General features: G+C 50.0%; 2 protein-coding genes across 2 annotated transcripts in view; one reads left to right on the forward strand and one right to left on the reverse strand.

Moving 5' to 3' along the window:
- Positions 1 to 26,800, forward strand: part of MSRA (methionine sulfoxide reductase A) — a 471,584-nt gene that overhangs the window by 420,028 nt on the left and 24,756 nt on the right. The gene's annotated exons all lie outside the window — the stretch shown is intronic.
- Positions 1 to 26,800, reverse strand: part of RP1L1 (RP1 like 1) — a 50,121-nt gene that overhangs the window by 21,035 nt on the left and 2,286 nt on the right. The window contains exons 2-3 of the mRNA XM_064146734.1: positions 26,394 to 26,525; positions 6,647 to 7,304 (exon numbers count right to left, since the gene is read on the reverse strand). Of these exons, the coding sequence (XP_064002804.1) occupies positions 6,647 to 7,285 (639 nt within the window). The 5' untranslated portion in view covers positions 7,286 to 7,304; positions 26,394 to 26,525. The remainder of the gene's footprint in view (positions 1 to 6,646; positions 7,305 to 26,393; positions 26,526 to 26,800) is intronic.

The raw sequence follows: 26,800 nt of genomic DNA on the forward strand, positions 1-26,800 counted from the left end.
GAGGTCTAGGCTGGATGTTGTTAGGAAGTTGTTGTCAGAGAGAGTGATTGGCATTGGAATGGGCTGCCCAGGGAGGTGGTGGAGTGGCTGTCCCTGGAGGTGTTGAAGCCAAGCCTGGCTGGGGCACTTAGTGCCATGGTCTGGTTGACTGGATAGGGCTGGGTGCTAGGTTGGGCTGGCTGAGCTTGGAGGTCTCTTCCAACCTGCTTGATTCTATGGTTCCCTGGGCCACGAGTGTTGCATGACATTGATGTTGCCCAAGTGTAGGACCCTGTGCTAGTTTGAAGCTAGCCAGAATGTTTTGGTGAGAAGAATTAGATCACAGGCTGTGAAAGGGAAACAATGGTGATGTCTACTGCACTCATAGGTTTGCTGAGATGGATAAGGACAAGAACAAAAACATAGATAAGGGAGTTGCTGTCTGGGCTTTGGGTTGAACTTCTCTCTCTAACCTAACCTGCCATCTGTGTGACTAATCTAGCTGCTTCCTAACCCCCCTGGCCAACCCTCCAATCTTCTTTGGGCATAAAGCAAGATCTGGGGTAAGGGAGAGAGCTGGGAGAAGGTGGAAGGGTGGTTGGGAGCCTCTGCTGGGGACTCAGGTTTCTGGCAGGGCTGCTGTGTTTCTGTATTACCTTCTAACTTGTCTATTTCTGTCTATAGCTGCATAGATTGTCACTATCTGCTTGTATCTTGTGCGAAGCTGTAAATGTAAAGAATTATTCCATTTCCAGAGCTGCTGAGTCTAGTCTGGGTGATTCCCAGAGTGTGGGGGGGCACAGATCATCACAGCCCCATCACTTGGCCTTGTGGAATTTCATAAAATCATAGACTCATAGAATCAAGCAGGTTGGAAGAGACCTCCAAGCTCATCCAGTCCAACCTAGCACCCAGCCCTATCCAATCAACCAGACCATGGCACTAAGTGCCTCATCCAGGCTTTGCTTGAAGACCCCCAGGGACGGTGCCTCCACCACCTCCCTGGGCAGCCCATTCCAATGCCAATCACTCTCTCTGTGAAGAACTTCTTCCTAACATCCAGCCTAGACCTACCCTGGCACAACTTGAGACTGTGTCCCCTTGTTCTATTGCTGGTTACCTGGGAGAAGAGGCCACCCCCACCTGGCTACAATGTCCCTTCAGGTAGTTGTAGACAGTAATAAGATCAGCCCTGAGCCTCCTCTTCTCCAGGCTAAACAGGCCCAGCTCCCTCAACCTCTCCTCATAGGATTTGTGCTCCAGGCCCCTCACCAGCTTTGTTGCCCTTCTCTGGACATGTTCCAGCACCTCAACATCTTTCTTGAATTGAGGGGCCCAGAACTGGACACAGCACTCAAGGTGTGGCCTGAGCAGTGCTGAGTACAGGGGAAGAATAACCTCCCTTGTCCTACTGGCCACACTGTTCCTGATGCAGGCCAGGATGCCATTGGCTCTCTTGGCCACCTGGGCACACTGCTGGCTCATGCCATTGGCCTCAGTCCTTGGATCCATTCATACACCAGAATTTCTGTGGTCCATGGTGCTGCTTCTGGCTGAGAGAGCTCTGAGACTACCATTTGCTGGAAACTGGGCTGATACACTGAGGAAAGTATCACCTCACTATTGCACTTCTGCCTTTCTCCCAGGATGCTGCAACAGGTCCCTGCCAAAGAGGGCTTCGATTGACTCAGAGCAGTTAGCCTTGGCAGAGCCTTCAGTGTGCCTCACTCCAAACTCACACACAGCTATAGAAGGAAAAAGAGGACTCTTAGCCCAAGGGGTTTCTAATAGCTAATCCTTTACAGTCTCCAATTAGTGGTGCCTGAGGAAAATTCCTTGGCTTATGATTGCCCCACTGATTAACTCACACAGCAATTCTCTGATCCCTCAAGGAAAGTTGGTGGTGTGCAAGCTGTGCACAAGAGAAGGGCAACAAAGCTGGTGCAAGGCCTGGAACACAAACCCTATGAGGAGAGGCTGAGGGAGCTGGGGGTGTGCAGCCTGCAGAAGAGGAGGATGGTGACTCCACCATCTCCCTGGGCAGCCCATTCCAATGGCAAATCACTCTCTCTGTGAAGAACATCTTCCTTTTTAACAAGGCCAAGTGCAAGGTTCTGCACTTTGGCCACAACAAACCCAAGCAATGCTATAGGCTGGGGACAGAGTGGCTGAGAGCAGCCAGGAGGAAAGGGACCTGGGGGTACTGATAGATAGTAGCTGAAGATGAGGCAGCAGTGCCCAGGTGGCCAAGAGAGCCAATGGCATCCTGGGCTGCATCAGGAGCAGTGTGGCCAGTAGGACAAGGGAGGTTCTTCTGCCCCTGTACTCAGCACTGCTCAGGCCACACCTTGAGTGCTGTGTCCAGTTCTGGGCCCCTCAATTCAAGAAGGATGTTGAGGTGCTGGAACATGTCCAGAGAAGGGCAGCAAAGCTGGTGAGGGGCCTGGAGCACAAACCCTATGAGGAGAGGTTGAGGGAGCTGGGCCTGTTTAGCCTGGAGAAGAGGAGGCTCAGGGGTGATCTTATTACTGTCTACAACTACCTGAAGGGAGGCTGTAGCCAGGTGGGGGGTGGCCTCTTCTCCCAGGTAACCAGCAATAGAACAAGGGGACACAGTCTCAAGTAGTGCCAGGGTAGGTCTAGGCTGGATGTTAGGAAGAAGTTCTTCACAGAGAGAGTGATTGGCATTGGAATGGGCTGCCCAGGGAGGTGGTGGAGGCACCGTCCCTGGGGGTCTTCAAGCAAAGCCTGGATGAGGCACTTAGTGCCATGGTCTGGTTGATTGGCCAGGGCTGGGTGCTAGGTTGGACTGGATGATCTTGGAGGTCTCTTCCAACCTGGCTGATTCTATGATCCTTATCATCAGTAAAGATGTTAAAAAGAAGTGGTCCCAACACAGATCCCTGAGGAACACCACTAGTGCCTGGCTGCCAACTGGATTTAACTCCATTGCCCACCACTCTCTGAGCCCTCCTGTCCAGGCAGTGCTTTATCCAGGAGACAGTGTGCTCAGCCAAGCCATGAGTAGCCAATTTGTCTACAAGAATTTTGTGGGGAACAGTATCAAAGGCATTTTGAAAGTCTAGGAATACAACATGGTCAGCCTGGAGTGTGTTTAAGCAAACTAAAGAATAATATCAGCTTTGGCCTGACTTGACAAACATAAAACCAGCCACAGCCCTTGGGAAACTCCACTGACTGTTGATAAGTCCCAGTTGAGAAGCTCGTGGCTATTGCCACCAGTAGCCATAAACTATGCAGACTATTGCAGGCACAGTGTGGTTTCCAAGGGCTTACAAGAATGGCCACTGGATTTTAAGGAAGAATTTGGGGTTGTTTTCCTTTTAAGAAAGACAGCTAAAGGAAGGCCTGGTGAGCCAAGAGTAAGTGCAGAAGTTGTGAGTAGACCTGGAGTGGTGTGCCTGGGTTCATAGAATCATAGAATCACAGAATCAGTCAGGGTGGGAAGGGAGCACAAGGAGCAGCCAGTTCCAACTCCCCTGCCATGCCCAGGGACACCCTACCCTAGAGCAGGCTGCACACAGCCTCACACAGCCTGGCCTCAAACACCTCCAGCCATGGGGCCTCAACCACCTCCCTGGGCAACCCAGTCCAGCCTCTCACCACTCTCCTGCTCAACAACTTCCTCCTCACCTCCTCTCTGGCTCTCCCCACCTCCAGCTTTGCTCCATTCCCCCCAGTCCTGGCACTCCCTTAGAGCCTCAAAAGTCCCTCCCCAGCTTTTTTGTAGCCCCCTTCAGATCCTGGAAGGCCACAAGAAGGTCACCTGGGAGCCTCCTCTGCTCCAGCCTGCACAGCCCCAACTCTTTCAGTCTGTGCTCACAGCAGAGCTGCTGCAGCCTCTGAGCATCCTCCTGGCCCTGCTCTGGACACTCTCCAGCATCTCCACATCCCTCTTGGAATAGGGATGCAGTTCCTGTGGCTGAAGTGTTAATGACACTTCTGCTGGGGGACCCTGGATAATTGCCATTTGTAAGGGAAATCCTCCAGTGCTGTGCAGTTGCTCTCACATAATCCCACAAGTACTTTCCAAAGGCAGGCAGTTGGGGATCATCACAAAGCTAAAGTCTCCTATGGTTTAGAGCATGGAGAAGGAAAATCCTCTAGGTTGTGTAAGAACTTCTCAGAACAAATCTGGAAGTTTGTCTGATGAAGAAGTTAACCTGCAAACTTTACCTTTTTAATTGAGATATCTGCTGTTAGCAGCACACTTGGTGCTATTTTAGTTAGAATTACTAGCCAGTAAAGAGTAGGAAAGCTGCAAGTTTCAATTGTCTCATCAGTCAAGTGACCTTCAGATGGAGAGTTCTGTGTCTTTATGTTCACTAATATTCTTCTCCTGTGCTCAGCACTGCTCAGGCCACACCTTGAGTGCTGTGTCCAGTTCTGGGCTCCTCAATTCAAGAGAGATGTTGAGATACTGGAAGGTGTCCAGAGAAGGGCAGCAAGGCTGGGGAGGGGCCTGGAGCACAGCCCTGTGAGGAGAGGCTGAGGGAGCTGGGGGTGTGCAGCCTGCAGCAGAGGAGGCTCAGGGCACAGCTCATTGCTGTCTACAACTACTTGAAGGGAGGCTGTAGCCAGGTGGGGTTGGGCTCTTCTGCCAGGCAAGCAGCAACAGAACAAGGGGACAGAGTGTCAAGTTGTGGCAGGGGAGGTCTAGGCTGGATGTTAGGAGGAAGTTGTTGTCAGAGAGAGTGATTGGCATTGGAATGGGCTGCCCAGGGAGGTGGTGGAGTCTGTGTGCCTGGAGGTGTTGAAGCCAAGCCTGGCTGAGGCACTTAGTGCCATGGTCTGGTTGATTGGATGGGGCTGGGTGCTAGGTTGGACTGGATGATCCTCGAGGTCTCTTCCAACCAGCTTGATTCTATGATCTTTCAAGGTCCCTTCCAGCCCCTAACCTTCCATACTCCTGTGTGAACACATATGAGGACTCACAGATTTCCTAGCTGTGTGTAAACTGATAGCACTGATCAGCTGTAACCACCTATCACTGTGGTATCCTACACAGGAATAAAACAAATGCAGACTAAACAAATTCAATACAGATATGAACTGCTTAATGACAAGGTGATGATGAAAATGTTCATATCCAAAAGAAGATTCCCAAAGGACTGCAGAGAGATGAAGTGATGTCGTTTGGTCCACATCCACATTCCTGCAGATGGAAAACATGGAGGGAAAAAAAGCAGGGGTGGAAAGGTTCTATAGCACCCCTGGGATTTACTGTGGACTATATCATTATCACTACACAGAGGATAATCTTAGACTCTGTGCCAGATAATCTAACTGCAACAAAGAGCATCAGTCTCTTCTCAAGTCACGTTTATGTGCAGCTCCAAGCTGAAGCATTTCCAGCAACAGAGGCAGAACTAGCAGTGGGGATGCCTAAAAGCCATCTTGTTCTGCTGAATTCCCTCTTGCAAGCTACAGAAAAGTTAAACCTCTGTTGCAGTGTGTCTCTCAGGAGATGATAGAATCATAGAATCAAGCAGGTTGGAAGAGACCTCCAAGCTCACCCAGCCCAACCTAGCACTCAGCCCTATCCAGTCATCTAGACCATGGCACTAAGTGCCTCAGCCAGGCTTTTACCACAGCCACTTGCAAAACACTGAGCTTAGAACTTTTTATATCATCATAGAATCAAGCAGGTTTGAGGAGACCTCCAAAATCATCCAGTCCAACCAAGAACCCAGCCCTGGCCAATCAACCAGACCATGGCATTAAGTGCCCCAGCCAGTCTCCAGGCACAGAGACTCCACCACCTCCCTGGGCAGCCCATTCCAATGCCAATCACTCTCTCTGTGAAGTTTCCTCCCATTAACTCAAGACAATATCTGATGTGTGAAGCTCTTGAGTGCCTGAATGAGATTACTCTACACAACCATTTTGTGTAATTAACAGGGAAGCAACTAACATCCTAGCCTGGATGAAGAACAGTGTGCCCACCAGGACAAGGGAGGTTACTCTTCCCTTGCATTTAACACTGCTCAGGCCACACCTTGAGTGATGTGTCCAGTTCTGGGCTCCTCAATTCAAGAGAGATGTTGAGGTGCTGGAAGGTGTCCAGAGAAGGGCAATGAAGTTGGAGAGGGGCCTGGAGCAGAGCCCTGTGAGGAGAGGCTGAGGGAGCTGGGGGTGTGCAGCCTGCAGCAGAGGAGGCTCAGGGCAGAGCTCATTGCTGTCTACAGCTGCCTGCAGGGAGGCTGTAGCCAGGTGGGGTTGGGCTCTGCTGCCAGGCAGCCAGCAACAGAAGAAGGGGACAGAGTGTCAAGCTGTGCCAGGGGAGGTCTAGGCTGGATGTTGTTAGGAAGTTGTTGTCAGAGAGAGTGATTGGCATTGGAATGGGCTGCCCAGGGAGCTGGTGGAGTCTCAGTGCCTGGAGGTGTTGAAGCCAAGCCTGGATGTGGCACTTAGTGCCATGGTCTGGCTGGGTGCTAGGTTGGACTGACTGAGCTTGGAGGTCTCTTCCAACCTGCTTGAGTCTTCTATGATTCTATGACACCAACTACCCAAGCCCAAGGGTTAAGGTAAGGTAGGCAAACCATTGACCTTACAACTAAAGGATTTGCCTCGCAGCGAGCGCAAACGCCAGTGTGCTAACACCTGTGAGAATAGCTGAGCAGCAGCAGGTAGCAGAGATACTTGCCTTCTTCCCATCCACAGCGTAGAGCTTTTTCACTGGGAACTGCAAGATCTCTGAGATCTCATCCAGGAGGGTTTTGAAGCTCCTGGCGTTCCTGCGGTTCAGGATGATGGAGCGCCGGACACCGCTTTCTCCGTTCTTGACTAGAGTGATTTTCTTGGGTATTCTGGGGCCATGGTGAGTGAAGGTTGTGGAATAATCTTCCAACTTGCCCTCCTGAGCTGCTCTTCTCAGGGTAGTGGAGGGCCGGCCGTTCCGTGGAGGGCCTGGCTTGTGTCCCCCAGCAGTGATGGTAATAGGCTTGACGTACTTCTTGTCAGAGCAGAGGTACCAGCAGCCGTCCTCCAGCTGATCCAGCTCGCTGATGCAGTGGATGCCTCGCGGGGTGGTGATGGTCCGGACCCCAAAGGGCAGTGGGACCCGATGAGAGAGGTCATCCATGAGTGCATTGAAGCTCTTGAAGCTTCTCTGGTTGATGGCCATCTTGACTCCTGCAAACTGAGGGTCTCCGCTCTTGAAGAAGGTTATTTTTTTGGCTGGAGGTACCTTGGTGACAGTGCTTGTCCGGCCCACGGTGGGAAGGGGCTGCTCATAGTTGTAGGAGCTGGTGGTTGACACGTAGTCAGCAGGCACCTGAGTCATCCCTCTTGCTTAAAGGTATCTGCAAGAGAAGCAAAGCCAGGGTTTGGTTGAATCATGTAGAATCATAGAATCAAGCAGGCTGGAAGAGACTTCCAAGCTCATTCAGTCCAACCTAGCACCCAGCCCTGGCCAATCAACCAGACCATGGCTCATGAACTAGTTTAGAAGACAGTCAAGGGGAAATAAAGGTGATTATCATTAACTGCTGCTGTGCTGCATCAGGTGTTCATAGAATCAGAGAATCAACCAGGTTGAAAGAGTTACTTTCATGTTACTTTCTTCTCAGTGTTATATTTATTCTGGTCTATTCTTTGTGGGTTAGGATCTATAGGTAGAGAAACTGCATCACTGCAGTGGAAGACTGGCAGCAAACACCCAACTATGTATTGAATATTCACATTGATATATAATGCCTCTAACAAGTGTCCAGTTAACTGCATGGTTTCATTACATGTCATAGAAACATAGGATCAAGCAAGTTGGAAGAGACCTCCAAGATCATCCAGTCCAACCTAGCACCCAGCCCTGGCCAACCAACCAGACCATGGCACTAAGTGCCCCAGCCAGGCTTGGCTTCAACACCTCCAGGCACAGAGACTCCACCACCTCCCTGGGCAGCCCATTCCAATGCCAATCACTCTCTCTGCCAGGAACTTCCCCCTAACATCTAGCCTAGACCTGCCCTGGCACAGCTTGAGACTGTGTCTCCTTCTTCTGTTGCTGCTTGTCTGAGAGAAGAGCCCAACCTCACCTGGCTACAGCCTCCCGTCAGATAGTTGCAGACAGCAATGAGCTCTGCCCTGAGCCTCCTCTGCTGCAGGCTGCACACCCCCAGCTCCCTCAGCCTCGTCTCACAGGGCTGTGCTCCAGGCTCCTCACCAACTTCATTTTCCTTCTCTGGACACCTTCCAGTATCTCAACATCTCTCTTGAATTGTGTGCCCTTGTTCTGTTGCTGGTTGTCTGGCAGAAGAGACCAGACCCCACGAATCGGTGCCTGACTGGCACACAAGCAAAGTTTGCTTTCCTCACAACAGTTTGACCACAGAACCATAGAATGGTTTAGAAGGGACCTTTAAAAATCATCTGGTCCCATCTCCTTGCAGTAAGCAGGGACATGTGTAACTAGATCAGATGTAAATGAATGCATAGAAGACAAAAAAAAGTACTTCTTTAAGCACACTTTGAGGCATCTCTTCTTGTTCAAGAGCAGTTCTGCAGCCCCCATCACAAGAAGGACATGGAACTGTTAGGGTGAGTCCAGAGGAGGGCCACAAAGATGCTCAGAGGGCTGCAGCAGCTCTGTAATGAGGACAGGATGACAGAGTTGGGGCTCTGCAGCCTGAAGAAGAGAAGGCTTTGAGGAGACCTTATAGTGTCCTTCCAGTATCTGAAGGGGACCTACAGGAGGGTTGGAGAGGGACTATTGGCAAGGTCTTGTAATGACAGGACAAAGAGTAATGGGTTTAAACTGGCAGAGGGGAGATTGAAACTGGATGTTAGGAAGTTCTTTCCAGTGAGGGTGGTGAGACACTGGCACAGGTTGCCCAAAGAGGTTGTGGCTGCTCCCTCCCTGAAGGTGTTTAAGGCCAGGTTGGATGAGGTCTTGAATGACCTGTTCTAATGGGAGGTGTCCCTGCCTATGGTGAGGGGTTGGAACTGGATGATCCTTGAGGTCCCTTCCAACCTAAACCATTCTATGATTCTATACCAACATGGAGTTATCAACTCCCTGGCTCAGGTAGGTAGGAGGAAACACAGCAAGAATAATACCCATAACCCTGCTCCTCAGAGTTGAGCCATCTTTGCCCTGCAGATGCCAATGAGAATGCAACCAGTGTTAGTCACTCTCAAGGCCAAAACTCATGAGTCAGACCCCAAGCAAAACCCACAGAAGCTGATGTTTGTGTATTGTTGCCCTTTTGAGTTTTGGGTCTTCCTTGCTTGTACTTTTGAGGTTTTTTTCTCTCAGGCTGTCAGAACCAGTGATTATTTCAGTTGTATTTTTCCAAGCAGAGCACTGAGATTCTCAAATAACCCTTTGGGGGAACACAACAGAATCCAAAGCAAATTGGATCTGTTCGTGTAGTGATGGCACACTGTGGATGACAAACAGTCCTCAGGGTACCAAGGGGCAGAGCAGGCTGTTTTCAGAACAGCTACACAGTCCTGCCACAGTGTCCTAAGGTGAGGTCTAGATGAAAAGACAAAGCAGTTATGCAGGCAAGAAACAGGAAGAAACCTCAAGCAGAATCCTTAATAATTTCAGTTGAAATCAGAGGATCACAGAATCAGTCAGGGTTGGAAGGCACCACAAGGAGCAGCCAGTTCCAACCCCCTTGCCATGCCCAGGGACACTCTACCCTAGAGCAGGCTGCACACAGCCTCACACAGCCTGGCCTGAAACATCTCCAGCCATGGTGACTCCACCACCTCCCTGGGCAACCCAGTCCAGCCTCTCACCACTCTCATGCTGAACAGCTTCAGATACAGACTCAGATTTTGCCAAGAGTGGTCTAGGCTGGATGTCAGGAGGAAGTTGTTGTCAGAGAGAGTGATTGGCATTGGAATGGGCTGCCCAGGGAGGTGGTGGAGTCACCATCCCTGGAGGTGTTGAAGCCAAGCCTGGCTGGAGCACTTAGTGCCATGGTCTGGTTGACTGGCTAGGGCTGGGTGCTAGGTTGGACTGGCTGAGCTTGGAGGTCTCTTCCAGCCTGCTTGATCCTATGATTCTATGCTTCACCCTTGAAGTAAATGGAAGTTTCACCTCAGCTATATGAGCAAAGACATTAGGCACCATTTGAAAGATGATTATTTAGACAACTTTCTGCCTTTTAAATATATATATCTCCATACACACTGACAAAAAGTTAACTATGATTTTTTTCTTTCCAGGTATTTATTTCACCAAGCAATTATTCACTTTTTGAGTGCCCAGTTAAAGGTCAATCCATCACTCCTATCTTCCAGGAATACAAAAATTAGATTCAAATCTCATTTCTTTCATTTTCAACAGCTTTCAGGAAGGTAGCTTTAACATTTTGCCCCCTATGAGTCCCACCTTAGAGCTTTCAGACACTGGCAGCATAATTTCCAAGCAAACCTATTGTCCAGATGGTAGTCCCTGGACCAATGGTGGTCCACAGCATGCTGGCAGTGCTCCCAGCAATCATTCTGCTCTCTAAGGATTTATTCTACTTTTTCTCTTTCCCAAGTACTGAAACAAGGAGAAACAAATTAAAATGAGAGACAAACCACAACAGACTTTGTCAGGAGTCCTTTTCATCAGGGAGTAATTTCACAAGGCTCCTGAGGGATGACAGATGCAAGGCAACATTGTCCCTTCGGTTTTAGGTGATAGAGTTGGCTACTCATACAAGCCAGATCTGCTCTTGTGAAGCAGTATGAGAAAGAAAGAAAGAAAGGAAGGAAGGAAGGAAGGAAGGAAGGAAGGAAGGAAGGAAGGAAGGAAGGAAGGAAGGAAGGAAGGAAGGAAGGAAGGAAGAAAGAAAGAAAGAAAGAAAGAAAGAAAGAAAGAAAGAAAGAAAGAAAGAAAGAAAGAAAGAAAGAAAGAAAGAAAGAAAGAAAGAAAGAAAGAAAGAAAGAAAGAGAGGAAGGAAGAGAGGAAGGAAGAGAGGAAGGAAGAGAGGAAGGAAGAGAGGAAGGAAGAGAGGAAGGAAGAGAGGAAGGAAGAGAGGAAGGAAGAGAGGAAGGAAGAGAGGAAGGAAGAGAGGAAGGAAGAGAGGAAGGAAGAGAGGAAGGAAGAGAGGAAGGAAGAGAGGAAGGAAGGAAGAGAGGAAGGAAGAGAGGAAGGAAGGAAGAGAGGAAGGAAGGAAGAGAGGAAGGAAGGAAGGAAGGAAGGAAGGAAGGAAGGAAGGAAGGAAGGAAGGAAGGAAGGAAGGAAGGAAGGAAGGAAGGAAGGAAGGAAGGAAGGAAGGAAGGAAGGAAGGAAGGAAGGAAGGAGAGGGAGAAGGAGAGGGAGAAGGAGAGGGAGAAAGAGAGGGAGAAAGAGAGGGAGAAAGAGAGGAAAGAGAAAGAGAGAGAGAGAGAAAGAGAGAGAGAGAAAGAGAGAGAGAAAGAGAGAGAGAGAAAGAGAGAGAGAGAAAGAGAGAGAGAGAAAGAGAGAGAGAGAAAGAGAAAGAGAGAAAGAGAAAGAGAGAAAGAGAAAGAGAGAAGGAGAAAGAGAGAAGGAGAAAGAGAGAGAAAGAGAGAAAGAGAGAGAGGCAGAAAGAAAGGCAGAAAGAAAGGCAGAAAGAAAGGCAGAAAGAAAGGGAGGGATAAAGAGAGAAAGAGAGAAAAGAAAGAGAGAAAGAGAGAGAGAAAGAAAGAGAGTAAAGAAAGAAAGAGAGAGAAAGAGGCACCTACAAAAAACTACCATGAAATGTAACCAGTGCCCACAGGGGGAAGGTTTGTGTTGTCCATTTGGAGTTTCAGAACGGGAAGAGGATTCTACTGTATCAAGGTTCCTCCCTGTGGGAAGAGGTTTCTACTGTCTCAGGGTCTCTACCTAGCAAGGCTATCTTGCCCAAACTCACCTCTTTTACAGCTAGATGAGAGAGGAGTCTCAATGCATAGTTTTTGTACTTACACTGAACCACTTCATGCCTCTTGCTCAGGATGACTTCTGTCTGACAGAATATCCCACAGCTTAAAAAGCAAATCAAGAAAGTAACCATCCAAACTATCCAAGCATCCACCTTCAGGGTCTAATGCACTGGGCAACCTAGGGAAAAACCTTAGCAGGTGACTTGCTGTCAATCAAACTGTCCTCAAAATGACTGAGCACAGCCTGGGGGGGGTGGGTTAATCAGGGCTGTGTTGCTAAGGATAGAAAGAAAAGCTACCTAAGCTGCTGGAGAAGGCTCTCAAATCCACTGGGGCTTTAGATGCAGTCGGTCCAATCTTTCTCCCGCTTGTGCCTATGTAACATGGGCATAAATCTGACTCAGTGACACTCCCCTCAGATCAGCCCAACAGCAATGAGAAGGCAGAGATGTTTGCCTCTTGAATAAAGGTCTGCAGACATCTGGAAACCCTTCCTGAAGAGCCTCATTCATCAGCCCTCCCACTCATCAGCAGTGCTTTGGGATCAGATTTATCATAGCTCCAGGGAAATCAGTGGAGCCAGAGTGAAGATGCTGGTAGCTCCTCAGGGTTTCTGTGGATGCTGCTTCTCAGCTAGTTGAGAGTCTCTCACTCAGGATGTAGATGGTTGAGAGTCTTAACAATTTGTTTCAGTGAAATATTATCTTAACAGGAAGGTCTGGAGAGTCCTAACCCAAATGCTTTCAAATGGCCAATGACAGAGGCTCAGATGAGTGCTCAGCAGCTGGATTGCTGAGATTTGGGCATGAATTGAGGACAGACAAGCAACTTGCAGTGATAAATCCACATCATTCATTTACAGAGTCTTCCTACTTGCTCTTTCACATCCCTTTTGCAAAGAACAGACACCTCCCATCCCAATAAAAACCAAGCAGGGTTCAGGGCTGGGTCCAGCCCTGTTCAACATCATCATCAATGACATTGACAGACAGACAGAGTCTGCTCTGCAGGTTTGCTGATGACACCAATCTGGGAGGCTTGGCTGATACAGGAATGGAATCAAACTGGAACACAGGGAGTTCCATCAAAACAGAAGGCAAAACTTCTTTCCTTTGAGGGTAAAAGAGCACTGGAACAGGCTGCTCAGAGAGGTTGTGGAGTCTTCTTCTCTGGAGAGATTCCAAACCCACTTGGACAAGATCCTGGGCAGCCTGCTCTGAGTGACCTTGCTTTAGCAGGAGAATTGGATTAGATGTCCCAAGAGGTCTCTTGCAACCCCTACCCTTTGGTGATTCTGTGACAGTGTAGGCTTCTTTCAAGTCTACTCTTGAACTACAACCTTTACCCAAGCTTCTGTTTGTGTCTGTGTCACTGATACAGCTGTTTTTTTGCTCAAAACCCAGTGTAACAGGCAAGTTGCTTTTTGGTGAGCTCTAGGACTGAAATGGCAGTGACAGGGCAGCACTTGAGATGCTCAGAAATCCTTGTTAGTGACCTGGCTGTTGACAGAACACCCTCAGCAAGTATTTTCTTGACATCATACTGCTGAGAACACCTGGTCTAAAGGATGGCAGGACTGCTGTGGGAAAGACATTGAAAATCTGGATAAATGAGCTGATGTGACCCCAAGGAGAAGAAAACAGCAGCCATGAGTGAGGAACAGTAAAGCCCCATGCAGCACCACCAGCTCAGGCCACTTCCAGCTTGGCAGAAATGGCTGTGGGGGTTCCAGCAGACAAGAATTTGAACAGCAGTCAACAATCATAGAATCAGGCAGGTTGGAAGAGAGCTCCAAGCTCATCCAGTCCAACCTAGCAGTCAGCCCTGGCCAGGCAACCAGACCATGGCACTAAGTGCCCCAGCCAGGCTTGGCTTCAACACCTCCAGCCACAGAGACTCCACCACCTCCCTGGGCAGCCCATTCCAATGCCAATCACTCTCTCTGACAACAACTTCCTAACAACATCCAGACTAGACCTCCCCTGACACAACTTGACACTCTGTCCCCTTCTTCTGTTGCTGCTTGCCTGGCAGCAGAGCCCAACCCCACCTGGTTACAGCCTCCCTTCAGGCAGCTGCAGACAGCAATGAGCTCTGCCCTGAGCCTCCTCTTCTGCAGGCTGCACACCCCCAGCTCCCTCAGCCTCTCCTCACAGGGCTGTGCTCCAGGCCCCTCCCCAGCCTTGCTGCCCTTCTCCAAACACCTTCCAGCATCTCAACATCTCTCTTGAATTGAGTGGCCCAGAACTGGACACAGCACTCCAGAAGTGGCCTGAGCAGTGCTGAGCACAGGGGCACAAGAACCTCCCTTGTCCTGCTGCCCACACTGCTCCTGAGCCAGCCCAGGATGCCATTGGCTCTCTTGGCTCAATGAGCCCTCATGGCAAAGTATGGGCAGAAGTGTCTTAAGCAGGCCAAGGAAAGTCACAACTGCCTTCTGCTTGGCTCTTTGGAGAGCACATAAGGATGCTGTGTCCAGGTTTGCACTCTGCAGTGAAACCAAGCAACCTGCAGTGCACCTGTCTCACATTTCTGGCAATACTTGGAGAGATGACTTTTAAACTCCATTTAAGTTAGGCTTGCAGTTGATGCCCAAGCTTATCTGTCTGTTTGGGCCAGGAAACTCATGAACAGATATGCTGTTTATCATGTCAGATGAAGGAGGCAGCCTGGCAACACTGGAGCAAGTTGCCAAATCCAAACCTAGAACAGTTTGCATGGAAGGAACAAGATCAGAAGAAGATACAGGAATTGTAAGGAGTAAGCATCGTTTCAGCAAGCTGTTAGCAGCCCATTTGTCTTCTCCTGAAGACTGTCTGGTATGCACCTCCCTTGGTTATGTGATCACAGCCACACAAGGTAGCTCCTCTGCCTTCCATCTCTCATTCGAGGGTTGTTTCCACGTCCAAGGGGGATATAAAAGCTCAGGCACAGAGGAAGCTTTATAGACAAGCAATTGAGATACAGTTATCTTAATGGCACACACTCCCCTTGGCAAGAAAAGCTTTGATTCCTCCTCTGCCTGCTACAGGATCACAGGATGTCAGGGGTTGGAAGGGAGAGACCATCGAGTTCAACTCCCCTGCCAGAGCAGGACCACACAGCCTAGCACAGATCACAGAGGAACACATCATAGAATCATAGAATCAGCCAGGTTGGAAGAGACCTCCAAGCTCATCCAGTCCAACCTAGCACCCAGCCCTGGCCAGTCAACCAGACTATGGCACTAGGCTGTGTGCAGCCTGCTCTAGGGTAGGGTGTCCCTGGGCATGGCAGGGGGGTAGGAACTGGCTGATCCTTGTGCTCCCTTCCAACCCTGACTGATTTTATGACTCTATGACAGATGAGAACATTAAGATGCAAGCAAGTCTTTTGCATGTGTGGACAGCCCCACACTGAGCCCACGAGGTGTGTGCAGTGAAGTGCTCCATGTTTGCAAAGCTGGGTACTGCCCTGAGGAAGAAGGTCTGGAGTGGAAGTGGAAACTGGGTGGGGGCGTGGGGGGAAACACCAAACTTCAAGCACCTGCAGTTGCTGAAACTTACAATGAGATGAGTTTCTTCTAGTTAGATACAGCTTTTATCTGCCAGGTCCCAATCCAGATGTAAACAGATACCTCATGGTGACTTTCCTGGTTCATCTTTCAGTTGTTGGGTGTAACTTTTTAGGCATGCCTTGCCTCAGGTCTTGGCTTTTGTATATACTCTTTGCTCTTCAGCTGCTTGGTCTAGCCAGCTGGTTTGCTTTCCTGGATATTTACTTAATCAGCTTTGCTCAGCCTCTTTCTTCATTCCCCTTCACAGATGTATACTACAGCGCAGGAGGTTCTGCTTCAGCATGAGGAAGAACTTCTTTACTCTAAGGGTCACAGAGCATTGGAACAGGCTCCTCAGAGAGGTTGTGGAATCTCCTTCTCTGGAGACTTTCAAGCTGCCCAGGGAGGTGGTGGAGTCTCTGTGGCTGGAGGTGTTGAAGCCAAGCCTGGCTGGGGCACTTAGTGCCATGGTCTGGTTGCTTGGCCAGGGCTGGGTGCTAGGTTGGACTGGATGATCTTGGAGGTCTCTTCCAACCTGTTTGATTCTATGGTTCCCTGGGCCACGAGTGTTGCATGACATTGATGTTGCCCAAGTGTAGGACCCCTGTGCTAGGTCTCTTCCAGCCTGCTTGATTCTATGACTTATTGCTTCTATGAAAAGAGTAAATCAAAGATACTCTCTCCCAGCCCTCTCTCTCTTAGTCCTTCCAGTCAGTCCCAGTTGCTGTTGGGAGTTCCCTCTCTGCTCTCCAACATGCCAGCACAGGCAGCAAAGCTGATCTCTGCACTTTCCAATTTTTACAAGGATTCCACTCCTTGTTCTTTATGAATTATATATATATATATATATATTTTATAGCCACTTCCTTCCTCACTTAAGCCCCTGTCCAAACTGCTCTCCTATAGTTTTCTTCTTTAGTAGAGAGGTTCCTTTGTATAGGTGTTGAGTAACCCAACCAGCTCTGACCCATTGCCCTCCTTTTTCATTTATTAATGCTCCTGCTCTGCTCTTTCCGCTGCTTTTGCTCTGCCCCCAAGATTTACATCCTTCCAGTTTTCCTTCTCCTTGATTTTGCTTCGTGTCAGCAGAACTTTGACCTCTCATCAAGGGTAGGGTTGCTAATGCTGGTACCCTGGCCAAAGTCTAAATTGGGTGATTTCTGTGATTTTTGTTTGCTTGCTCTTTAACACAATGAGCTGTCCTCTCCTTTCCCCATGCATTGAGTCTCAGTGCCAGATTCTCAGCTCAGATGGGCCAGAAGGACTCACTGGAGCTCAAGGGATGTCTTGGGATTACTGCTTGCTGAACACCTGCTCCTTTCCCCAGCTGCATGACAATGGTGAGTGTTTCCTACACAGACACTCTTTCCCAGATGTGTTGGGCCCTTTCTGGAAGAACAAAGTGTTGTGGTGGGGTAGTACAGTCAGAGATCTCCACAACTGCTCAATCCAAACCAGGGTCAGAGAGATCACATGCAACCATGGAGCGGGGACAAGGATCAGCCAACACCTGGGCACCATGGGACAAACACATCCTAGAGGAACAGGATACTTGTGCCTTCACGTGGATGTCTGTAATGCCTCTACTGCAGACAATCACTCTGCCCTTCCTTCTGAGTCACCAGAAAGATTCAGTGTCTTTTAGGATGTGTTCATCTCATCCTGAACTGGATGGCCCAGATGAACTTTATCTTCAACCTATTGTTTCTTTCTACTGGCTGGAAAAGAAGCTCAGGAAGAAAGGGACCTGGGGGTGCTGGTAGGTAGTGGGCTGAAGATGTACACTTTCCTAGTGTACCAATATGACCCACAGCACAAAAGACCTTCTTTTGTAGAAAGCAAATACTGTCAGAGAGACCAGAACCATAAAGGGCTTGTATTGGAAGGCCAGAGGCTTACAAGAATACATTCAACTAGTTTTACACCTCAGATCTCATTAGAGTGGCTGAGAGCAGCCAGGCAGAGAGGGAGCTGGGGGTGCTGGCAGAGAGGAGCTGAAGATGAGGCAGCAGTGCCCAGGTGGGCAGCAGAGCCAATGGCATCCTGGGCTGGCTCAGGAGCAGTGTGGGCAGCAGGACAAGGGAGGTTCTTCTGCCCCTGTGCTCAGCACTGCTCAGGCTACAACTTGAGTGCTGTGTCCAGTTCTGGGCTCCTCCATTGCAGAGAGATGTTGAGGTGCTGGAAGGTGTTTGGAGAAGGGCAGCAAGGCTGGGGAGGGGCCTGGAGCACAGCCCTGTGAGGAGAGGCTGAGGGAGCTGGGGGTGTGCAGCCTGCAGCAGAGGAGGCTCAGGGCAGAGCTCATTGCTGTCTGCAGCTGCCTGAAGGGAGGCTGTAGCCAGGTGGGGTTGGGCTCTGCTGCCAAACAGGCAGCAACACAACAGGGGGACACAGTCACAAGTTGTGGCAGGGCAGGTCTAGGCTGGATGTTGTTAGGAAGTTGTTGCCAGAGAGAGTGACTGGCATTGGAATGGGCTGCCCAGGGAGGTGGTGGAGTCTCTGTCTCTGGAGCCTTTCAAGGCCTGTCTGGATGTGTTCCTGTGTGACCTGAGCTAGATTGTGTGGTCCTGCTCTGGCAGAGGGTTGGGCTTGATGATCTACTTGGGTCCCTTCCAGCCCCTGACATCCTGTGAGCCTGTGAGTAGGGAGGGATGCAGTTCTTGCTGCTGTGTACCTCCCTTCCCTGGTCTCATACCCATCCTAAAAGCACAGATCTTCTACACCATGTAGGAGTTACTGTGGAGCTTACACAGCTCTGCAGCCATCACTCAGCTCTTCATTACCACCATTTCCCAGCCTACATCTGATCCTGACCTGGATTCAGGTGTGAATGCCATCCCATTTGTCCTGTCTCTTGCTCAAAAGCAGATGTGATAAGAAACAGTAAGATTATGTATTAAGAGGCTTTGCATGCCTTTGAGGAAGCTTAAAGTGACTGCTTGTTGAAATGGGTAAATGAATCCCCAGCAAGAAGGGAAGAGGTCTGGAAAAGTACTGCAAATTTTACCTGGGATCATTTCTGCTGGGTTTTTTTTTCCCTGTGGATGGGCCAAGTGCCACATTTTTCCCACTTCAGTGTTCACTTTGCCTGAACTTTCAGGGCAAAGGCATCTGCCAAACGTGCTTGTGGGCTTGCTGAGGTGTTCATGGAGGGCAAGTCAGAACTACCTCCCTGCAAGACACCGTGGACAGATGTCAGTGACACAAGGCAGGCTTATGCAGTCAAGAAATAGGGATGGCACCAGGTGACTAAGCCTGGGAGGCTAATACAGAAAGAATGCAAATATGAAGAAACCAAGCCACTGAGCTGAAGAAACCTGAGAGCAGGCTGGAGGGGATAATTCCAGAGAAACTTGGACACAGCAGTTCCCTCAGGTAGCAGAGAAACTTGTAGTTTAGTGAACCAACAGCTGTGAATTGCCTCTCAGGTTTGGGATGTATCTCATTATTCTCATGCCTGTTGTCAGTACTAAGAGTTATTGCAAATGTGCTTCTTCCTAGTGACTGCAGATCAAATATTCTAGACTTAGAATAGTAGAACAGAATCACAGAATCAGGGTTGGAAGGAATCACAAGGAGCAGCCAGTTCCAACCCCCCTGCCATGCCCAGGGACACCCTACCCTAGAGCAGGCTGCACACAGCCTCACACAGCCTGGCCTCAAACACCTCCAGCCATGGGGCCTCAACCACCTCCCTGGGCAACCCATTCCAGCCTCTCACCACTCTCATCACCAACAACTTCCTCCTCACCTCCAGCCTCGCTCTCCCCACCTCCAGCTTTGCTCCATTCCCCCCTAATCCTGCCACTCCCTCACAGCCTCAAAAGTCCCTCCCCAGATTTTTTGTAGCCCCCTTCAGATGCTGGCAGGCCACAAGAAGGTCACCTGGGAGCCTCCTCTGCTCCAGACTGCACAGCTCCAACTCTTTCAGTCTGTGCTCACAGCAGAGCTGCTGCAGCCCTCACAGCATCCTCCTGGCCCTGCTCTGGACACTCTCCAGCATCTCCACATCCCTCTTGTCCCAGGGGCTCCAGAACTGGATGCAGTACTCCAGGTGGGGTCTCAGCAGAGCAGAGCAGAGGAGGAGAATCCCCTCCCTGGCCCTGCTGGCCACACTTATGCTGCTGCAGCCCAGGCTCTGCTTGGCTTTCTGGGCTGCAAGTGCACACTGCTGGCTCCTGCTGAGCTTCTCCTCCACCAGCAGCACCAAGTCCCTCTCCTGAGGGCTGCTCTTCAGCCACCCACTGCCCAGCCTGCATTTGTGCTTGGCATTGCCTCAACTTACAACTCTGCAGGCTATTTTATTATGAGCCAGAGTCTCATTGTATCACAGTATTATCAGGGTTGGAAGAGACCTCACAGATCATCAAGTCCAACCCTTTATCACAGAGCTCAAGGCCAGACCATGGCACCAAGTGCCACGTCCAGTCCTGCCTTGAACAGCTCCAGGGACGGCGACTCCACCACCTCCCCGGGCAGCCCATTCCAGTGTCCAATGACTCTCTCAGGGAAGAACTTTCTCCTCACCTTGGGCTCTGCTCTTATGTCACTCCCAGTGCTAACCAGCACAGCACAGCAGCTGGGGGTTAACTGGTACCTTTACATAAGTCTCCACAAGGCAGCCATAGAATCCATTTCTCACTCTCACAACTATACAGAATGTACAAGGCTGGAAAAGCTAAAAAACATGTCCAAGAAGCAGAACTGGCACACTGTGGTTCTGGGAGGTGCATCAGGGCTGCTGAGCAAGCAGATATTTGTACAGATTTATGGCTCCCTTAGATTCCAGCAGCGCTCCAAGGCTGCTGCTGCTGCTGCTGAGGTGGCTGATGGTAAATGCATGTGTTGGGACATCCCACACCACCACCAAGCAGAGGCCCAGGGTTGCTGTCATGAGGAGACTTGCCCACTACCACCTCACTGTGATCAGGCATATGTCGCTGCTGCCTGCAGCTGCCTGCAGGGAGGCTGCAGCCAGGTGGGTTTGGGCTCTGCTGCCAGGCAAGCAGCAACAGAAGAAGGGGACAGAGTCTTGAGTTGTGGCAGGGGAGGTCTAGGCTGGATGTTAGGAGGAAGTTGTTGTCAGAGAGAGTGATTGGCATTGGAATGGGCTGCCCAGGGAGGTGGTGGAGTCTCTGTGCCTGGAGGTGTTGAAGCCAAGCCTGGCTGGGGCACATAGTGCCATGGTCTGGTTGATTGGCCAGGGCTGGGTGCTAGGTTGGAGTGGGTGAGCTTGGAGCTCTCTTCCAACTTGCTTGATTCTATGATTCTATGAGCATCAGTAGAGACACATAATAGCAAGGCAACCCACTCAGCTTCCATGCCCTGCTGGAGGGTACCACTGAAAAGCCACAAGCCTGCAGGATGCTGATGGCTTTGAGATGTTTTACAGAACAGGAGCAAAATGATTGAGGGGTTGGTTAGATGAAAGAGGGAGGAAAAGAACAACATTGAAAGCACTAAGTATACATTGCTTGGCCAACAAATGCCCAAGGGAAATAAAAGAGCTGGCAGGCAGGAGGCAGCTGAGAGCCAAGGAAGAAGAGGGATCTCCATTGTTAAGAGCTCTCAGCACCTCTAAGCAAACAATGAGGCAGGAGCGTGTGCTGCACGCCAGCAGATAAGATAGGCTGAGGGGAAGCTGATGAACACAGGCACTGTGAGTCCTTTCTGGGAGTTTTTGGCACTAGCCTCATCTCAGTCTTGATTTTTCTCCTGAGTTTTTCTTCCTCTCTCTGGTCAAAACGTGAAGGTGTTAATTCTGCCCAGCCAGGCAGAGGAAATGCTTAGGGTAGAGCAAGAGGGTATAAACAGATATGATGGAATAAAACTGAGAGATGGGCAAGAGAGAACATTTGGACTGAAATAATCTTCAAATGGTGTGGTGGGAGTCTCTTCTCACAGGTTAAAATTAGGCTTAGGGTGGGGGGAAGGTAGTTTACTTTTTTTAAGGAAGAGTAGATTTTAAGAGTAGATTTTACCCTGTGAGCAGAAGAAGTCCCATGCTTGTCCCTCCAAACTGATCACAGAATCAAGCAGGTTGGAAGAGACCTCCAAACTCATCCAGGCCAACCTAGCAGCCAGCCCTGGCCAATCAACCAGACTATGGCACTAAGTGCCCCAGCCAGGCTTGGCTTCAACACCTCCAGGCACAGAGACTCCACCACCTCCCTGGGCAGCCCATTCCAATGCCAATCACTCTCTCTGACAACAACTTCCTAACAACATCCAGCCTAGACCTCCCCTGCCACAACTTGACACTCTGTTCCCTTCTGTTGCTGCTTGCCTGGCAGAAGAGACCAACCCCACCTGGCTACAGCCTCCCTGCAGGCAGCTGCAGGCAGCAATGAGCTCTGCCCTGAGCCTCCTCTGCTGCAGGCTGCACACCCCCAGCTCCCTCAGCCTCTTCTCACAGGGCTGTGCTCCAGGCCCCTCCCCAGCTTCATTGCCCTTCTCTGGACACCTTCCAGCACCTCAACATCTCTTTGAAACTGAGGAGCCCAGAACTGGACACAGCACTCCAGGGGTGGCCTGAGCAGTGCTGAGCACAGGGGCACAAGAACCTCCCTTGTCCTGCTGCCCACACTGCTCCTGAGCCAGCCCAGGATGCCATTGGCTCTGCTGCCCACCTGGGCACTGCTGCCTCCTCTGCAGCTCCTCTCTCCCAGCACCCCCAGCTCCCTCTCTACCTGGCTGCTCTCAGCCACTCTGCCCCCAGCCTGCAGTGCTGCTTGGGGTTGTTGTGGCCAAAGTGCAGAACCCTGCACTTGGCCTTGTTCAATCTCATCCCATTGGCCTCTGCCCACCCATGCAGCCTGGCCAGGTCCCTCTGCAGGGCTCTCCTGCCCTCCAACAGCTCCACACCTGCTCCTAGCTTGGTGTCATCTGCAAACTTACAGAAGAAAGAGAGGAAGAGAGGAAGAGAGGAAGAGAGGAAGAGAGGAAGAGAGGAAGAGAGGAAGAGAGGAAGAGAGGAAGAGAGGAAGAGAGGAAGAGAGGAAGAGAGGAAGAGAGGAAGAGAGGAAGAGAGGAAGAGAGGAAGAGAGGAAGAGAGGAAGAGAGGAAGAGAGGAAGAGAGGAAGAGAGGAAGAGAGGAAGAGAGGAAGAGAGGAAGAGAGGAAGAGAGGAAGAGAGGAAGAGAGGAAGAGAGGAAGAGAGGAAGAGAGGAAGAGAGGAAGAGAGGAAGGAGAAACTTTTAAAAATAATAATACTAATCAAACTGCAGAGCAAAGAGGGAAAAGGCCTTGTGGCTATTCAGATCTTGCAGAGAAAACCAAAGCTGCATTTCTGGTCAAGATTCCAGCCGGGGCTGTGGTGACAGTCACCATCTGTCCCAACAGGGAGCAGCGTTGGAACGAGCCTGTGACCAGCTTGGCTCCCTGCCTGTGCAGAGAGCTTAAACTGGCCAGGAGTCTTCTTTCTGTGCACGGGAGCCTCTATCTTCTTAGGAGCTTGATCCACTCAGTCTCCTGCTCTCCCTAAATAGCAGCACAAGCTTTAAGTGGCTGCAGTGAGTTATATCAGGAAAAGTGGAATCCAGGTCTGGGCAAAAAGGAAACCTCTGTGTTTGGGAAATGCCTCAGCATGGATGGATTCAGAGCCTGCTTCAAAGCTTCCCAGGAAAACACAACAGCAGCCTTTGGTAATCTTCCAGAGATAACATCTGCATTGCTCAATAGAGCAAAATGCAGCCACCAGCTATGCCTTGATCACATCAGCAACCTTGCCCCGTAAGTATAACCCTTATGTATCATGGGCACTGACTTCTCCCATGTGAACATCAACTACATCTCCCTCTCATAGAATCATAGACTCAAGCAGGTTGGAAGAGACCTCCAAGCTCAGCCAGTCCAACCTAGCACTCAGCCCTCAACAATCAACCAGACCATGGCACTGAGTGCCCCAGCCAGGCTTTGACTGAACACCTCCAGGCACAGCCACTCCACCACCTCCCTGGGCAGCCCATTCCAATGCCAATCACTCTCTCTGCCAACAACTTCCTCCCAACATCCAGCCTAGACCTCCCCTGGCACAGCTTGAGACTGAACCCCCCTGTTCTATTGGTGGTTGCCTGGGAGAAGAGACCAACCCCCACCTGGCTACAACCTCCCTTCAGGTAGTTGTAGGCTCCTAGTAAGAAAGTGCAGAGAAGGCTTGGGTGGTATGGATGAGTGAAAAGCTGGATATGAGCTGATGTGCACCCAGAGTCTAGAAGCCAGACATATCCTGGGCTCCACCTGGAGCAGCATGTCCTGCTCCTCTGCTCTGCCTTGGTGAGATCCCACATTCAGTACTGTGTCCAGCTCTGGGATCCTGTGGTGGTTTGGGTGATACCTGCCCCCCACACATCTAGGAAAATCACCCAGACTAGACACAGCTGAACCTGGAAAATGACTGAAGCTTTGTATTTACAGCTTAGCACAGGATACAAGCAGATAGTGACAATCTATGCACAGATAGACAGAAATAGACAAGTTAAAAAGTAATACAGAAACACAGCAGCCCTGCCAGAAACCTGAGTCCCCAGGAGGGGCTCCCAACCACCCTTCCACCTTCTCCCCACCCTTCTACCTTACCCCAGACTTTGCCTTATGCTTCAAGGAGAGTTTGGAGGGTCGGCCAGGGGGGGTTAAGAAGCAGATGGATTAGTCACACAGACAGCAGGTTAGGTTAGAGAGAGAAGTTCATGCAGCCCTAGAGCCCAGAGAGCAACTCCCTTATCTATGTTTATGTTCTTGTTCTTATCCATCTCAGCAAGCCTATGAGTGAAGCAGACATCACCACTGTTTCCTTTTCATGGCCTAGCACCTAATTCCTCTCACCAAAATATCCCAGCTAGGCTCAAACTAGCACAGATCCTCAACACCTGAAAACAAGGACTTGTTTGAACTGGTCAGGAAGAGGCTGCCAATATGATCACCACTACTGTGAGGGCAGGCTGAGAGAGCTGGAGTTGTTCAGCCTGAAGAAAGGCTCTGAGGAGATCTTATTGTGGCTTTCAGTACTTAAAAGGCATAGATGAGAAACACGAGAGAAATCCTCTGCGAAGGGCCTGTTGCAGGAGGACAAAGGGGTGATGATTTAGAACTAAAGGAGGTGAGATTCCAACTAGGGAGAGAGGAAATTGTTTATGCTGGATGATGCTGGAGCACTGTCACAGGGTGCCCAGAGATGTGGTAGATTCCCCACCCCTGGAAACACTGCAATAGATTCCCCACCCCTGGAAACATTGCAATAGATTCCTCATCCCTGGAAACACTGTAGCAGATGTCCCATCCCTGGAAACACTGTAGCAGATGTCCCATCTCTGGAAACATTGCAACTGATTCCTCATCCCTGGAAACATTACAATAGATTCCCCATCCCTGGAAACATTGCAATAGATTCCCCACCCCTGGAAACATTGCAGCAGATTCCCCATCCCTGGAAACATTGCAATAGACTCCCAACTCCTGGAAACACTGCAGTAGATTCCCCATCCCTGGAAACATTGCAATAGACTCCCAACTCCTGGAAACACTGCAGTAGATTCCCCATCCCTGGAAACATTGCAATAGACTCCCAACTCCTGGAAACACTGCAGTAGATTCCCCATCCCTGGAAACATTGCAATAGACTCCCAACTCCTGGAAACACTGCAGTAGATTCCCCATCCCTGGAAACATTGCAATAGACTCCCAACTCCTGGAAACACTGCAGTAGATTCCCCATTCCTGGAAACATTGCAGCAGATGCTCCATCCCTGGAAACATTGCAACTGATTCCTCATCCCTGGAAACACTGCAATAGATTCCCCACTCCTGAAAACACTGCAATAGATTCCCCATCCCTGGAAACATTGCAGCAGATGCTCCATCCCTGGAAACATTGTAACTGATTCCTCATCCCTGGAAACACTGCAATAGATTCCCCATCCCTGGAAACATTGTAACTGATTCTTCATCCCTGGAAACACTGCAATAGATTCCCCACCCCAGGAAACACTGCAATAGATTCCCCATCCCTGGAAACATTGTAACTGATTCCCCATCCCTGGAAACATTGCAGCAGATGTCCCATCCCTGGAAACACTGCAATAGATTCCCCATCCCTGGAAACATTGCAGCAGATGCCCCATCCCTGGAAACATTGCAGCAGATGCCCCATCCCTGGAAACATTGCAGAAGATGTCCCATCCCTGGAAACATTGCAATAGACTCCCAACTCCTGGAAACATTGCAGTAGATTCCCCATCCCTGGAAACATTGCAGCAGATGCTCCATCCCTGGAAACATTGCAATAGATTCCCCATTCCTGGAAACATTGCAAAAGATTCCCCATCCCTGGAAACATTGTAACTGATTCTCCATCCCTGGAAACATTGCAACTGATTCTCCATCCCTGGAAACATTGCAATAGATTCCCCATCCCTGGAAACATTGCAGCAGATTTCCCATCCCTGGAAACATTGCAATAGATTCCCCATTCCTGGAAACATTGCAGCAGATGTCTCACTCCTGGAAACACTGCAATAGATTCCCCATTCCTGGAAACATTGCAGCAGATGTCCCACTCCTGGAAACATTGTAACTGATTCCCCATCCCTGGAAACATTGCAGCAGATTCCCCATCCCAGGGAACATTGCAGCAGATGTCCCATCCCTGGAAACACTGCAATAGATTCCCCACCCCTGGAAACACTGCAGCAGATTCCCTATCCCTGGAAACATTACAATATGTTCCCCATCTTTGGAATCACTGCAGCTCAGGTTGAATGAGGTTCTGAGCAACCTGATGAAGCTGAGGATGTCCCTCCTCCCTGCAAGGAGGTGGGACTAGATGACCTTTAAAGGCCACTTCCAACCCAAAGAATTCTACCATTCTACAAAACAAAGATGTAGCAACAAAGGACACCAAACCAGCTGACAGAAGGCAAAGATCAGGCCTCCTGCTGCTGCCTGATTTCCATTCCTCCAGTGCCTCCCCTTCTGCTTCTTTCCCTGTATCACTTGCCAGGTTTATGGGGGGACAGAGAGTGTTAGCTCCAACTCACCACGTCGAGAGTAATCCAGGTACATAGCTTTGCTCAGCTCAACAATCCATGCCAGGCCAGGTCCTCCTTGAGTGCTCACAGAGAAGATCTAAAGCCAGGCAGAGGAATCTCCCTCGTTTGTGGTTTTCAGCCCTGCAGATGAAAGGTGGAGTTCTTCTTCTGCCTACACAGGGGGATGTGCCCCCACCTTGCTTCCCAGAGCTTTACATCTCTCCCCTTGTGGCAGCTTTCCCTGCCACTGTCTGCTCCTGCATTCCACTGCTTCTCCCGAGAGGAAAACAAATGAGATCCTCTGCCCAGAGTGGCCACTTGCAGTAGGATTAAGATGAGCAGAAAGGAGCTTACAGCTGGGCACCATCTGTGGTGATGATAATTAACTAATGAGGACTTGAAAGATGTTTTCTTCT

This window comes from Pogoniulus pusillus, chromosome 7, assembly GCF_015220805.1.
Source record: "Pogoniulus pusillus isolate bPogPus1 chromosome 7, bPogPus1.pri, whole genome shotgun sequence".
Taxonomy (NCBI): Eukaryota; Metazoa; Chordata; class Aves; order Piciformes; family Lybiidae; genus Pogoniulus; species Pogoniulus pusillus.